Source organism: Salmo salar, chromosome ssa12, assembly GCF_905237065.1.
Source record: "Salmo salar chromosome ssa12, Ssal_v3.1, whole genome shotgun sequence".
NCBI lineage: Eukaryota > Metazoa > Chordata > Actinopteri > Salmoniformes > Salmonidae > Salmo > Salmo salar.
The window spans coordinates 80,698,288-80,714,261 of record NC_059453.1 but is presented as its reverse complement, the minus strand read 5'-3'; the positions used below and the strand labels follow the sequence as shown (position 1 = coordinate 80,714,261).

The 15,974-nt window shown below is 42.4% G+C and overlaps 1 protein-coding gene across 11 annotated transcripts in view; it reads left to right on the top strand.

Annotated features, from left to right (window-relative positions):
* Positions 1-15,974, top strand: part of LOC106565737 (forkhead box protein P1-B-like) — a 240,427-nt gene that overhangs the window by 176,793 nt on the left and 47,660 nt on the right. For 7 of the 11 annotated variants that reach the window (XM_014133178.2, XM_014133179.2, XM_014133177.2 and 4 more), the window contains 2 exons: positions 14,711-14,848; positions 15,073-15,162. In XM_014133178.2, coding sequence (XP_013988653.1) covers positions 14,711-14,848; positions 15,073-15,162 — 228 coding nt within the window. Of the gene's footprint in view, positions 1-6,459; positions 6,713-14,710; positions 14,849-15,072; positions 15,163-15,974 lie in introns of those variants that run through there. The other 4 variants (XM_014133183.2, XM_014133187.2, XM_045691832.1 and 1 more) reach the window with 3 other exon arrangements.

The following is a 15,974-nucleotide window of genomic DNA, read 5'->3' as shown; positions in this document are numbered from 1 at the left end:
CCTGGGTAGGCACCCAGCGCCTACATTGGAATATGTGACATGCAGCTGGGCTGAAGATGTTATGTCAACATGGTTCCAGTGCCATCAGTGTAATGCCTAGATTAGACTTGTTCTGTTCCAGGTCTGGATGGTGGCCTTGATGGGCCTTGATTTTTCATGTCGCTAGTACCATTAGGTACTGTGAGGTGCTGTAGGCTGCAAGCCAGCCTCTCTTTTCTATATGAACTCTCCATTAAGAAAGTTGACTTTTATTTGCCAGTATTAGCAGGTCAGAAAATACAATCCTGAGAATGTTTGTGTAGTTGGACTAAAAACAGATAATGTTAATGGCCTTGACCATTAACCTACCCCCCTTTATTTTTATTATATTTTTGGTTGTAGACAGATTGTTTGTAGCACAGGCAAATGCGTCACATAGGGCGGCAGACTACTGAAAAAAATTCCCTTGTTGAATCTTTTGTGTGTTCTCTGAAAGCAACTTGTAAAGATCACTTTTTTCTTAGTTCTACTGAAGCTTAGTCCTTGAAGCTGGTGAGCAACGGAAAACAAGAAAAGAGAAACTGCTTTTGTATGGTTTCCTGACTTCCTCTGTTCACTGAAATGATGCGTTGGCTTCCTTTTAATATTTAAATGAAATTATCATGATTCATTTGATAGGTCATCTTGTCAGCATCCTCTGATAGATTTTGCATTGAACATATTCATGATATCAAGGGAGCATTGCTTGTTATTCTTCAGAAATAAGACGGGAAAAAACATGAACCCATTATCTACCGTACATTTCTGCCAGGTGAATCTCTCTCTCTCTCCCCCTCTCTGTTTTACAGAGGGCATCCCTAGGTCAATAGATAATGTATTTTCAGTTTTACATGATGAAAGCCTTTTAAGTTCTGCCTCCCTCCCCTCCGTCGCTCATATCCTTCATTTGTGGTCTTTGGGGGAGTGTTGTGTGACAGAATGCAGGGGCCACACCTCTCTCTGACAGGGGAGGAGAAGCCGCCAGCTTGCTCTGCTACTGTTGTTTGTAGTAGACCTATGGCATCGTCCTGACACATGTACACCACAGTGCTCCAATCTGTAAATCATTAGACTGCCGGCTGGACCTCCACCAGCGCTCTAAAGCAATCAGAGGCAGCATTCCGAGGAGCTCCCTCCTGCAGCCCAGCAGCCCCGTGGTTCGGAGCGCTATCCGTGGCCCACTACCGTGGCTAGGTGAGGTGACAATGAGCCCGGGCTCGGCCCACTCTGGCTCCCTGCCAAACGGAGGAAGGCCAGCTGAGATAACGGGACAATTGAGGCGGACACAGCCTCTCTGTGATGAGCACCCAAGCTGTGAACCTCACCCCAAATGAACCAAGTTGTTCGTTTTAAACAGACACGTTCAGGTTCAGACAATCAAGACCAGAGTGGATGGATAATCCTTTCAGTGGTCAGTAAGCAGAAACTAAGCCTACTCCTAGTGTTGAATGAGGATTGAAATGGGAATGTCCTGACAGATACTGTGCTATAAGGCCATGTCTAGACTTCACAGTTCAGGCAGCTTTAGTATTCTGATCATGGAATTCCGAACGAGTCATGCATCTACACTTACTGTACATCAAATGTGTCTACAGTGTCCACAGTGTGTCCAGATTCCCTTTTCCGCGCTATATTCAAATGCCTGTATGCATTCTACAAACGGTGGAATAGGCTAAATATGATAATAAAATAACAACTGATGGAAGTAGCTAACTAGCCAGCTAACCTCTGTAGCTAGCCAGCAAGCTAGCAAGCAATGCTAAAGGGATTGCAAGCGGGATAGCATAACTCTAGCCAAAATATCTATTTATTAGCTAGCTGGCTAGCATTTACACACTAGGAGCATATTTCCTCCAACATTATAATGAAAGGTGCCTCTCGGTCCCAAAACACGTTTTCTGGATACTTGTGGGAGTGCTGATGACATTGCCAACTGTATGTGCTTTCGGTAGCCTGATTGAGTCCAGACTGAGGAGAAATACACACACAATGCATCCATGACCACTTCCAGATCTGAACACAAAGTGACTTTTGTGCGTCTAGACTAGTCTTTTCAATGCGATCTTCATATTCTGATAGCAGAAGTCGCATGTAAGTGTCAAGTGGAAACACGACCTAAGAGACATCAATATTCTTCAGGTTCAATAGCACAGTTGAACACTGTTTTTAGGTTCAAAATCAAATCACATACATCTGTGCGTGTGTGTATGTGCATGATTCCGTGTGTCTCTGTCTTTGAGGTGATTTAATATGCCAGGAATGATCAGCACAGCGCTGATGCCTGTATCCGTGTGTAACCAGGGATCAGGATGTCTTTTTCACCGCTTGTTTTTCTTGTCATATCGTAAAAATGTATTATGTGTACTGTATATATTAGAAACAGGTTTGGATCATTCTGTCAGAATGAAGTCATCCCTTGTATTTCCAGGCAGTCTGTTTCAGCCTGTTAGTGAGCCTCAGCCATGCGATGACTGTCGGTCTGACTCCGGACTCCAGACACAGGGCTTTAAGCCACTGCCATTTGCAGGACCTTTTTTATTCTGAAGACTGATGTTTCCCTTCAAGCTCTATCCCCCTCCCTGTCTCCCTGTCTCCCTGTCTCCCCCTCCCCCCAATCTTGTATCTTTGAATCATTCTCCGCCACAGTATCTTGATTTCAGCCATGTGTTGTTTGAAATGATTCACTCCCCCTTTTCGGGGGTAATGGGTGGATGCATGGACTGTAAGGACAGAGCATTAATAAACACCAAGAGCCATATCAAAAACATCCACTCATGCATCTCTACATTTACTTTACCTTTATTTACCAGGTTAGTCTTGTTGAGATAAAAGTATATTTTTCAAGAGAGACCTGGACCAAGGCAACTGCATCAACACCTCAGTATCAGACAAACAGGCACATTAAATATAAACCAGGCGAAAATCACATCAATACAACAAGCAGTACGTCAGTAACGAACATGTTCACGACACAAGTCAGAAAAACATCAGAGTGCAATATGTCAAGCATCAGAGCTTCACAACTACATGCCTCAACAACTTGTTCATCTATTTCTATTGTGTCCTTCTCTAGGGACACGAGGTCCTGAAGTTTTAGATTGACATGGAGGGACTTTAACTACCAGGGGGATAACTGACCAGCCTGTTTAATTGACCAGCATAACTGATGCTTAACTGACCAGCATGCTTTTTAGGATTAAGATTAGGCGTATTGTGTACACTGATAGTTTCAGTCAGTGTAATCTACTCACCCTGTTATGAGAGATGTTCTGAATTGCATGACACAGTCTGTAGATATATGTACATCTATATTTGTGTTGGACACTGAAGAGTACATGTTTATAGTACACACCCTGGTAATTCATGTAACTATGACTAGTTCCTGGATACCAAATAGTTGGCATGGATGCACTCGTGCGCCCAAAATGTACTCAAACTAAGTATTTTTAGATGTAATCATAGCTCCCAGACGTGTCTTTTAGAAATCCTGTAGGATAGAGATGACAGTTCCACTGCTCATTTCATTTGGCATCATTCAACTGCAGGATTCTTTTTTTCCTGAACAAAATGTCATGATGAGGCACTGTACTTCTTAATATAGTGTCTGATTCAAAAGAAGAACTCTATATGAATCAATCATGAAAGAATACGCCACAAAATTCCCCCACCCCCCTGAATTTATGTTGCACATCGCTGTAGATGTTCTTGTTTTGACTAAGTGAAAACCACAGCAGACGGAACACAAAGAAACACAAACTTCGTTCTGCGCTGGCTGGCATATCACCTCAAGGAAATATTTAGCAAATACATACTACACAATGTGTTCTTTAATGTCTGAAACCAATAACATAATACATCCTTGTAACACATTGCAACAGGCATGACTTAATATGAGTTCACCTTGGCCAATAACCCTGCCCATTTCAGATGAGGCTAAAGTGCAGATGTCAGGGGTTAGAGAGAGGAGTTAAAGAGGTCTGTACACATTAGTTCAACCCAAAACTCAGAAGAAAATTTCTGAATTTCCAGTAAGTTTGTCTTTTCAGATACACCTTATAGGCTAGACCAGCAAAGACTGTACATAGAGCTGCTGTTGTTCGAGAAGTCACTCACCTGGGGTGTAATCAATAGTGCACACAATAGCAAACAGTTGCAAACACTTTTATGCAAATTCAGGTAGGTTATTCCCCATTTCATTCCGTTTGCTTCTGTTTGGTTCCTAGTGAATATACCCCTGATCTGAAGACACCTGGGTCTGTAAACAATGGTTTCCATTTCTCAGAGGGAACCCAACAATGTTTGTTTTTTCATGATAAATGTTCCGGTTACAAGTTCCTTTTGGTATAAGGTTTGACCAGTTATCTTAAAAAAAAAAAATACTGTTATTATTTTAATTTTAATTGTATCATGAGTTGGACATATCGAGTTATTTAGTATACCCATGTTGATAAGGCTTAGAAGGAATTTAGTCTACACCCCTTTATGTTGTTCACCCTGTGTGTTTGTATATGGGAGCTGTCATTGTCTTTAACCCCAGAACAAGCGCTAGTCAGACGACCAGACGTTAACTCATACTTTCACTGTAACACAGGCAGGAAATGGAGTCTTTTATTATGTCATCTCACTGTGTCAAAAGCACAAAATTCTTTCGGGATCATCTTGAAGAGGATGGGTGAAAGTTAAAACTGAAGGCTCAAGGATATTGATGATTCTCTGTGTTGATAAAATATGTTTGGTGAAGGAATATATATGTATGACATCGATACACACCTATGTGTAATTACTGTACACAGTGCAGGCTCAGGCAGAGGAGGAGAAGAGTAGAGTGTGAGGGGGAGAGAGGGGAGGCTTGAACTGTATGTCTGCTAAATTTATCATGAGGCCTTTGGGAGCATTGAAATGAGAACAGTGGCCTATTACTGCTTAGAGAAGGTGTTTTATTGAGAATATGCCGACATGCCACCCCAGGGAAAGTGCTGGGGAGAAGAGTGTGGCCAGAGCCGAGATCACTGTGTGTGTGTGTGTGTGTGTGTGTGTGTGTGTGTGTGTGTGTGTGTGTGTGTGTGTGTGTGTGTGTGTGTGTGTGTGTGGTCTGAGTGTGTCAGATAGAAAGTAAAGAGCCTTTTCTTCTTCTGCTTAATTATTCACTAAGATATGTATTGGAACTGTCACTTTTGACACTTGAGGTCTCCCAGTCAATTATTTATATAGGTCACCCAGCTTAACAAAGCTTGTTGTTAGTTATTAGCAGATCAGGGCAGTGGCTTGTTACTGTATGTATGGACTGTGTTTATTTGTGTTCTGGAATGTACGTATTCCATGAGCATTCCTTCATCCTTAGCCAAGCTTTTATGGACATTGATGTGAACAGTTTTTTATGGCCATGTTTGAATTTGTTGTGCTTGTTAACATGTTAATTAACTGAGTTATGTGTTAATCCTGACTAAAGGTTTGTTTTAATGTCTTAGTATTTGTGTCTGAAAGTATTTCATCCTTTTGATTCCTCTCAAACTGAACTGAATAGTTTTAAATAGTATATTTTCAGATAGTACAGTCAGATTTGTCATGGTTTAAAAACTATTATTTCAAAAAAGGAGCAAAAATGTATGTATAATAGTTTTTGGGGGTATTTTTATTTCTCTCCTTTCTCTCTCTCCTGTGCAGTTCATACATGTCCAGTAGAGGGCAGGCTCCTGTTTCCCCTTGTTCTCTTTTATATACTGGCTGTTGAACCATGTGATTCTATTAAGACAGCTAATTCTTATTATCGTGACTGAGTAGTAGTGATAGCACCAGAGGCAGGAGTAGTATCTCTTGTGTAGGGAAGTATTAGAACAAGTGATATTAGTAATCAGAGGAAAAATCATGTATTTTGGTAGATCAATGCTTATTTTGACAAAAATATTGAAGATACCCTGGAAAAAGATGGATGTGGTATCTGGAAAAAATAGATGGGGTATCTGGAAAAAGATTGATGTGGTATCTGGAAAAAGAAAGAAATGATGTAGTTAATGGAAAAGCTGTTTCTTACACATATTATTTTTTTTTAAACACACAAAAAAACATTTATATAAAAAAATATTTATTATAGACTGAAATGCTTTTTTTATGGTATTGCCCAACAAAAAAACTAAACAATAATAAAAATAAAAAAACATCAAAGCATCTCAATTGACGCTGTAAACAATTCCATTTACCAGAACAATAAAGTGTCTGATAACAGGCTAGTTTCTTTCAGCTGGATAGCTGTGTTTACTTATCTGTTGTTTAATTAAAGGGCTTCTTTTCTTTTGGCATCCATTGTTTCAATAGGTCAAAGGGTTAACAGCCTTCAACTGTGTATTTTTTTTCAAAGGGGCCCCACACAAAGGCATGGGTTCACCTGCAGCTCAGCCTGAGGCTCCCTATTGTGTAGGCCATTTGAATTGATTATGTTTAGGGGGCTGGTTGTGATTGGTGGAGAAGGGCGTGGTTGATTGGATAGTTTTGTATCTTGTCAGCCAGGGAGCAACCTTGCACGTGCAATCTGTCTGTATCCCGAGGAAGCCTGGAGACGGCACAGAACAGCAGTGTCCGCCTGCCTCTCTGCCTGCCTCTTTGCCTTTCATTCTCTCTCTCTCGCTCCTCTCCGCTCCACTCCACACTGCACGGCCCAGATCTCTGTTTACCCTGCCAGCTAAATGGAGTTTGTCAGGTTTGTCAATATGATTGATTCTGCAATTTTGCCAGCTTTCTTGTATAAAACTTGACAATGTCATTTGTCCAGGGAAAAGATGGGGGCTTTTGTCTATCTGTTGTTGATGTTCTATCATTGTAATTGGTTAATTTTGTCATGCAGTTTGTTTAAGGAGAGAATGGATCCAGGTTTTAGTGTGTTCTGTAGATAGGGACAGAGTACAGGCTTTCCCTGAAGGCTGTTACACTACAAGTATTTTGTGATTTGTGTTTTTAAAGAAAGGCTATATGTTGTTTAGATGTTTGTGTTTACCTGCTGATAGTTGCTGATGCCATTCAGATATAGTTTTCATTTGCTGAATTGTGCTTCAACAAATGAAATGTTCAAATGTTTTATTAATTATTTTGTGTATTTAGATTCACTTTACATTAAGTAACACTTTACATGAAGTTGCTCATATGCCAGTTTAGATATACTGTAGTTACGATTCTAGTCATATTTGTTTCTTTATTCTGACACTGTACTAACCAGATCACCAGGCTCTGGTACTACAGTATGTGTTGTTGAGATATGGAAAGTTCTAGGAAAGGCTGTGCTGCATGTTTGTATTTTAGCAGTGAAGTTGTTTATCACATATTATTATTTAATATATTCTGCATCCCAGTGTGTTACTAACAAGCACATGTAGCCCTCAGCTTCAGTAGGGCATGCTGTTATTGTTTACTGTTAGTTATACATGAGATATTCACAGTTTGTGTGTGTTTGTGAGCTGAGTGTGTGTGTGTCGGCTCCCACTCAGGCTATGGACAGTGTCCCTGTCAAGTGAAGGAGGCAGCGAGGTGATGGGGGGTTGATGCTCTCCTCACTCTGTCACTTGAAATTAAGGGAGAGGGAGGCACAACTCTATATTTGACACTGCCACTACGAAACCATTTTAGCCAGACTCAATCATTTGAAATGTCAGAACTGACATTTTTCCTGAAACATTTTTTTTGTGTGCGTGCGCACGCACGTGAACACATGCATACGTGGGTGTGCTTGCGCCTGCATGGGTGTGTGTGTAGTAAAGGGGGCGGAGAATGAAATGAGAGATAAAGTTGAACCTTTCTACACCAACTTCCCTCTCTTCCCTGGTGATAGATTTGAACCCCATTAAACACCCCTTAGATATTAGACTGAAGACTGTCATTTACTTTGTGGTGCTGGTTTAACTTTTAATGTGAGAGAGCCTTCAGAGTCTTCCAAAACAACAACATTTTCAATTCATATATTAACACATGCTTAAAAAACAATAACATTTTCCTCACTTTTGAGGCTAATGTTTTCACCTTCTACCCCCTCTGCCATGTTTGTACTGAGCTCCAGACTGTGTCTGAACAGCCCCGGACAGCCCCGGTGATGAGAGGGTGTGTCTGTACTGGTAGAGTTTAGAGAGAGAGGGTGAATTTGTCTGGCAGAAAGGGGCCGGTGGAGGTTAACATCAGATGTGAGGAAAATGAGGCCTAAACAGCCAGTGTGCACTGTAATGCTGTGCAGCTGCACTGGCTGGGCTGGGAGTGCAGTTTGGGAGAGCTGGAGTGCGAGCTGATTGGGATGACATTTTGTAATCAAAGTTGATTTATTGTTCATTAGTAGTGCATTAGCCCTTTCAGGCAGGGCCATTATTTGTGCAACGGCCTGTCAAGGCGAGAGGCTGCCAGCACCTGTCATTTCTAAACCATGACATAGGCAACCAGATATTACCCTGTACCCAGAGAAGCGGGCATGGTGGCAGCCGACAGCCAGCGAGAGCCCACAGCGCTCTGGGATATCCTTTACAGGAGTGGCCACTGCTTTGTAGTGTGGAGTGAGTGAGTGAGTGAGTGAGTGAGTGAGTGAGTGAGTGAGTGAGTGAGTGAGTGAGTGAGTGAGTGAGTGAGTGAGTGAGTGAGTGAGTGAGTGAGTGAGTGAGTGAGTGAGTGAGTGAGTGAGTGAGTGAGTGAGTGAGTGAGTGAGTGAGTGGGAATAGTTTACCGGTGATATAGAAAACCACCAGCTGCTCTCTGCTGTTCTCCTGACTCCTCGCTGGATTGAGGAACGTTTTGACATGAAAACAGCTTTTGTTGCCTTAGGTGTATTACTGCGCATTGCTCTTGGTCACAGTGTCTCTATATCAGATAGGTGGATTATGTCAACACAAAAGATGTTATCTGTCTCTAAGTATAGAGATAGTATGTTAACAGTATGATTAGGCTACATGGTGTATAGACAGTGATATGGTGTAACAAAATAAAGCACTCTATATTTGCCACTTGTCCCGTCTTGCTCTGCTACTAGAAAGCATTATGTGATACTGTGTTAATTACTGCTGTGCTCCTCAAATAGCATAATATATGTTTTCTTTGTGGAAGTAGTTGTGGAATGATTCAGTAGACTGTATCCAGATATAAGTGGAGGCATATGTGTTGGATCTAGATTTATCTCTGGATGGTTTTCACACATTCTGTGATCCAGCTGCTGACTTCTCCCCTTTTTATTATTATGAATTGGCCACGTGGTTTTTCTGACTCACAAAAGACAACAGCACAAGCCATGTAAAAAAAGCCTACACAATTTGTGGCCCCTTGTCTGCCGTCATGGAAACAAGGATTAGGTTTGCATTGCTGGTGTGCAGAGTATGGAAACAATCTGCATGAGGATGTGTCAGGCATTGTCTTTGGGTACATTTTCATTTGAAGGGGATTTTAAAGGCTGTGATCTTAATTAAATCTCAACTGATCCAAATAATGCATCTGAAGGCACGCAGGGTTGCGTAATGGTGCTGAGCTGATAAACCATAAATCATGGGCACACGGAGGTACACAGGATGAGAAGAGGGGGTAGCACCCACTGGGTCTGGGACAAGGTGAATGGGCTGGTGAATGGTGCTATTGTAGGCACTAGAGTTGTCATCTCCTGTTTTCATTTTGTGTCTCAACCTAGCGTGGTAAGTGCTTGAAAGGTCAGAAAGAGTGACAAGATATGTTATCAGTGAAAATGGAATGGAAAGCATCATTAAAAAAATAATAATTTATGATCAACAGTATGTTGGATTTCAGGGCTTAGAGTTTTTGAAGAAGTAGTTTTTTTTATCACTCACTTTGAAACATAAGTCACATACTTGTATACAGGTGTATAGTGTCCACATTTTATTATCACATCATTTTAGTGCAATCTCTATCAGTGAATACAGTGGAACATAAAGACAAACTGAAAGAAATCATCCTTTTATTCAGTAATATGCTCTTACTACAGCCAACTGCAGGAAATGGCCCCCAAGTGTGTGTGTGTGTGTGTGTGTGTGTGTGTGTGTGTGTGTGTGTGTGTGTGTGTGTGTGTGTGTGTGTGTGTGTGTGTGTGTGTGTGTGTGTGTGTGTGTGTGTGTGTGTGTGTGTGTGTGTGTGTGTGTCAGGGCGGGGGCCATGCACTGGGCACCTGCAGTGGCGGCTGCCCAGAGTGTGGGAAAGAGATGACACCAAGCAGCTCTACTGTTATTGTTGGGGTGAGAGGCTCGCTCACTTCCCCGTGTAGTTTGTTTGTTTTACGGAACGCTGGCCCAGCTTTGCGGAAAACTTGTTTGTTTGTGGTTTAAAAGTTAATTAAAATGTAATCTTGAGTTTTGTTTTTACAGTTGTTGCGTATCGTTTCAATCCCCCGCAGAATATATATAGCAAATGGGCAGAAAATATGACTGTGATTATCCAGTTTATCTGAACTGTAAACTTTTTTATAGCAGCTTGAATTTGGATGACAGAGAGGAATTAGTGAGAGCTTAGCCAAACCAGGAAGGGTAACGTTACCTCTGTCTCCTTGTGTTCTTTGTCATGCATGTTTTAGTCTGGGACTACATACATTGGTTATTGTGAAATTATTACTATTATTATGATTATTGCTATTATTATATTTGTTTGATAGTAATACACACAAATACACCAAAAATACAATATAAGAAACAGTCTTTGGTTGACCCTTTTTTTCCATCAGAGAAAACATGCTTGACATATTCTCTAAACCGCTATCCACCTTCAATATTTCAATAAACCTGAACGATGAGGAATGAGTAATACATTCCGATCTTGTCGAAGACTAATTATGTTCATGCATCACTTCAATACAATGCCTCCCGTGAAATCCTCCTTTCGGAGACATTTTCATGCTCCAGATTATACGCTATTCAAGACGGAGCGCCGTTACTATTCAAATGTCTCAGGCCAAGGTAAACCAACAGCATCAAACAGGCTGGCCTCTGATTTCTCAAGGGCTTGTTATTTTCTACTTCTCCATTCTATTTGATGTCCTTACAAAACAAGATCACACCAGGGAGAAAGATATAAAAATTACATTTTTTTTTTTGCTTCTTCATCTAACCTGGTCCTTCATGGCTAGTCTAATATCAGCGATGGTCTCATTGAAGTTGGCTTGTTTTTCGTTTTTCTATTCTCCTTAATTGCTCCTGTATCACCAGGAGGGAAGGGAGGGAGGCTAGCTTCATGTCTCATGCCTGGGTCTGCTTCCCCTCTCTCCCTCTCTCTCTCTCTCTCTCTCTCTCTCTCTCTCTCTCTCTCTCTCGCTCTCTCTCTGTCTCTCTCTCACCACGCTTTGACCTTTGGCTTCTGGGGGAACGCTGGTTGAAGAGCGTCTTCATTAAGTGTGAATCAGTGAATTCCCGACGTCGTCAGATGTGTGGCCGATGTTTCCTCATTAGAATATAATTTCCATGCTTGTTCTCGGTGGTGACGCACAAAGAGAAGTTGGCGTAGTGTACTTTAAAGGCAGCAGAGGCTCCCATCACTGTGTGCTGTGGCCTACCTTCACTCTGAACACGCTCCTGCTCAGTTCTCCAGGCAGCACGGCATCAGATGCTGCCTGGTACACTAACCTCTCTCAGACAAAGAAAAATACGATGTTTGAGGATAAAGTGTAGTAAATATATGCTATTTTTGACATGTGACTAAGCCTGTTGTTAGTTCAGCTGTCATTTTAATAATGACAGATACATGAGCTATTACTGCTGTATTTGCATTGTACTGTGACAATTCAAACTGTCACAGTTTGCATATTTGATTACAAATATTATTATAATTTTTTTAATATCGTTGTAATTACGTACTGTACAACCATGCGCTACAATTTATTGAGCACACATACTGTATGGACTTTAAGTGCCTGTGTGTGACTGTTTGAGTTTTTGCATGCTTATGTGCATGAGTGTGTGATTGTGTTACTCACACTGCAGCTGTGTGAGAATGTTCCAGGTTTGAATGTTTATATACGCGAGGCACCTGGAGAGTACCACACCTTACTGAAATCCATAAACGTCAGCTGTTTCTGGCATGCCCAGAATGTCTTCTTTTTCACACCCACATATTGGTGTACAAGTAGCTGCTCAAAGAAACTCTCCTAGTATTAGTTCTCTGTGAATTATCCAGACCGACAGAGAATTCTCCCTCAGACTCTCTTCAGATGTACATATATTTCTGTGCATCATCTGGAGTCGTGATGTTAACCAGAAATAACTGAGTATGCCATATGGAGAGCGTTCTAAATGGAGAGTGTGTTTGTGTTAAATAGGCATGATACACCAGCCAGGGGCCACATTCTTTTGTTAAAGTGCTCCTTCCCCTCAATAGCCCCCTGTCTCAGTCAGATTTTCACTCATTCAACACACTGGATTAAATGGTAGTAGTTACAATGATCAATAGGTAAGAACCGTACAATCCTTCTTGCTGCTAATGACCTCAGTAGTAATGTGTAATAAAATGTGGGCTGTAATAGCAGCTTGCCGGGGCTCAGCCTGCCGTCTCTTGGTGTCTAGGGGTAGTTACAGTGGATCAGACCCCCCTTCCATGACAAAGAAAGGTGTGAGGCTGCTTGAACCAGAGGATGTGCTGCTGAAGGTGTAAAAATAATGAAATTAATTGAATGAAATTCCAATCCAATTTGTAATGAAATTGTCAGTTATTAAGTGTGAAATGGTGTAAAATATTGTGTTAATTCTGTTTTTCTACACTGGATCTCTATGTTAGACTCTATAAAACATGTACTATCAAAGATGCATAATACAAATGGTTAACTACATGTGAAAATAACCCTGGTTACATTTACTGCCCTAACATGACAATTAAAGTAGAGCATGTCAAATCTAAAGTAGATAGGTTCACTAATGTAATGTAATGTAAAGCATCAAAGAAGAGCCATTATTGTTTATCCTTGGTGTGTGAGGTAATTGTTAGTGGTGCTGAGGCAGTTCTATATCTATCGCATCACGTAAAGGACTCGTACTGTAGCGAGACATGTTGCCCGGTTGACCTTCAAAATAGTTGATCAAAATTAGTGATGCTGAGAAGGACATCAGGACATCAGTGCATAATGACTGTGAAATTAGGAACGGGACCTTGGCTATGCAAATGACAGGACAAGCCATGTGAAAAAGTCAAGATGGACTGCATATTAAGACAGAATACAGGAGGAATTCATATAGCATTTTCATCCTCTCGTCGCCTCCCACTGAAAATGAGAAATGTTAAGTGCGTTGGGTCCTGGGTGGTGCGTGACCTCCTCGAGTTCCCCCTACAGGAGGACAAAACACCTCTAATCTCGCAGTGCGGAGCAGCTCTCAATGAGGTTTACAGAGAGCTTCAGCGCCACTGCGTCCTGTTTGACGCTACTACCCTTTCCAGTGCCGTGAGAGTACAAGCTGCTCATTATGACCAATTTAGTTTTTGTTTTCTGTTCTAGTGGGGGAAATGAATCAGGTGAAATGCATGCAGCGTGTACCAGAGAACGCCTCGCCTGCTAGACAGATTGGAAACAGCTAAATGACATTCAGAGATGCATGGACATTTCAAAGGGCCGTCATTAGCTATGAGGTCACAGTACAGTTTGGGTAACCTTGGTGAAGACTGACTGTCAGCCCTAATGTCCGCTCTATCAGCCGGCGACATCAGCCTCAGAAACGCAGAGCAAGGGTTTACCACACATACACACACACACCACGACATGTTAACACTTGCAAATGTGAGACGGCTATCAAGTACATCTCAGTAGCTGTTTGTCACTAATATGTCAGTGAAACGGGCTTTTAATGGTATGGCACATCACAGCAGTGAGTGGCAGCATCCAGACACTCTGAGAAGCCACAAAGCCGCCGAAGCAATTAAGGCATCCTGACAACAGTGGGGAACTGTGGGGTTCTTTCAGTGTCATAACAAATCAGTTGTTTTGAAGAGTCATCCACTCACACCTTTCTGTTGGAGTTAGTTAGGGGCCTGTGTCAGCATGTGTGTCCTCCTCCTGTCATGGCGCCGCAGCTTTATTTGTACATTAAATAAATTGCCGTTGACAATATTCTAATGAAATGACATGGTTTATGTACACAGGTTCGTTGTAGCCTACAGTGTGTGGCCTATCTTTGCATTTGCTGGTGTAGTAGCAGATCACCTCAACAGAAACAATCAAACCTTGGACAGCCTGTTAGTGTTAGGTTGTGTGTGTCTGTCTGGACAGGGCTGTTGTGCTGAAGGTCGGGGGGGGCTGTTGTTGAGTTTCCACAGGCTTACTGCAGGCCATCCCCTGTCATTACTCCTGTGTCTAGTATCGTGTCATTACTGCTCAGGGGGTGTAGCATCTCTTGCTGTGATGACACTCCAGGTGATTTCTCCAGTACAGACCAGAGGGGTTGAGGGGCTATCCTGGGCTCTCATTTCAGTGGCTGTTATAGTGTGTGTAACTCCTGACAAGTGGTCTGGTTGAGCTGCTGTAGTCTATACTGTCTCTGCTTGTTGTCCTCCAGCTCACTTTCTTTGCTGTGGTCATATAGTCCTATAAAGCATGTATCCTGGCTATGTCAGCCTTATACTACACCACTGTCTCAGTAGACCAGGTTAGTGACTTCTCTGCCTATCTCTCTCTCTCTCTCTCTCTCTCTCTCTCTCTCTCTCTCTCTCTCTCTCTCTCTCTCTCTCTCTCTCTCTCTCTCTCTCTCTCTCTCTCTCGTAGGTTCCAGTGTCAGTGGCTATGATGACACCCCAGGTAATAACGCCTCAGCAGATGCAGCAGATCCTCCAGCAGCAGGTCCTGAGCCCTCAGCAGCTCCAGGTGCTCCTGCAGCAGCAACAGGCCCTCATGTTACAACAGGTAAACACACGGGACATTCATACTGTACATAAAACACATCAACATCCTCACACCAACCACCATACTGTGCACTGGTGTTCCTTCTGAACATGCGACTGTATCAAATAGAGAACAGCCAGAGTGCTGAAAGTATCCCCGCGGCCCACTGCTGAGTTTAGCTTGGCCCTGATGGATTGATTGGTTGGTGAGCTGTCACTCAGATGTAGCTCCCATGTCTTTTGCAGCAGCAACTCCAAGAGTTCTACAAGAAGCAGCAGGAACAGCTCCACCTCCAGCTCCTCCAGCAGCAACATGCGGGCAAGCAGAGTAAAGAGGTAGGCTCACTATGATGACATCATCACCTCCACTGCCGCCATGCATGCCATCGCTTTACTCAACTCACATGTTGCCCCAGCGGTACGATCCTCAGCCAGCCAAGCCCAGAGCTCAGAGCAGAGTGTGGAAGGCATGTCTTCTCTCCCTCTCACCATCTGCTCAGAGGCTGTGGTTTTTAAGAAGAAAAAAAGAGAGAGAATCAAGTGGAATTCTGCTTCTGATTAGCATGTCAGGCACGATGGGTAAATACCAGTAATAACTGAATAAACCAGGAATACTGATGATCCCTCTTCTTCCAGGGGCTGGGGCTCGTACTGCTTCTCAGGCAATTAAATAAATAACTACATTTTGTGCTGTTTAATTGTTTGTTCTCTCCAGTAAACAAGTGTCTTACAACATAGAGAGTGCCCTTCACCCCCTTGTAGGAAATACTGAAAGGAAGGAAAAAGAAAGGCAGAAATCTGAGAGGCTTGCTTGGTAATTAACATGCAAATGGAACAGGCAGAGAAGGTGTGTAATTGTGAGATATCAGTACGCTCCCAGCTTTGTTGTGTTGCCCACGCTCTTCTTTTTCCCTTCTCCCCTTCCCTTCCCCCAGTTCAGCCGGACTGGCTCATCAGCGGCGGCTCAATGCGTGTTAGTGACTCGCGGATACAGGCATCACTCTAGACAAATAAATTATTATTGTGCGGTCAAAAGAAGTTTAAAGACAATCAGGGAATTTTCTATCTGAGAGCCACATTTGGGGAGGGTTGGGAAAAAAAGCATATAAATGAAGCCAAATGTTAAAAACACATTCACACACATGCTC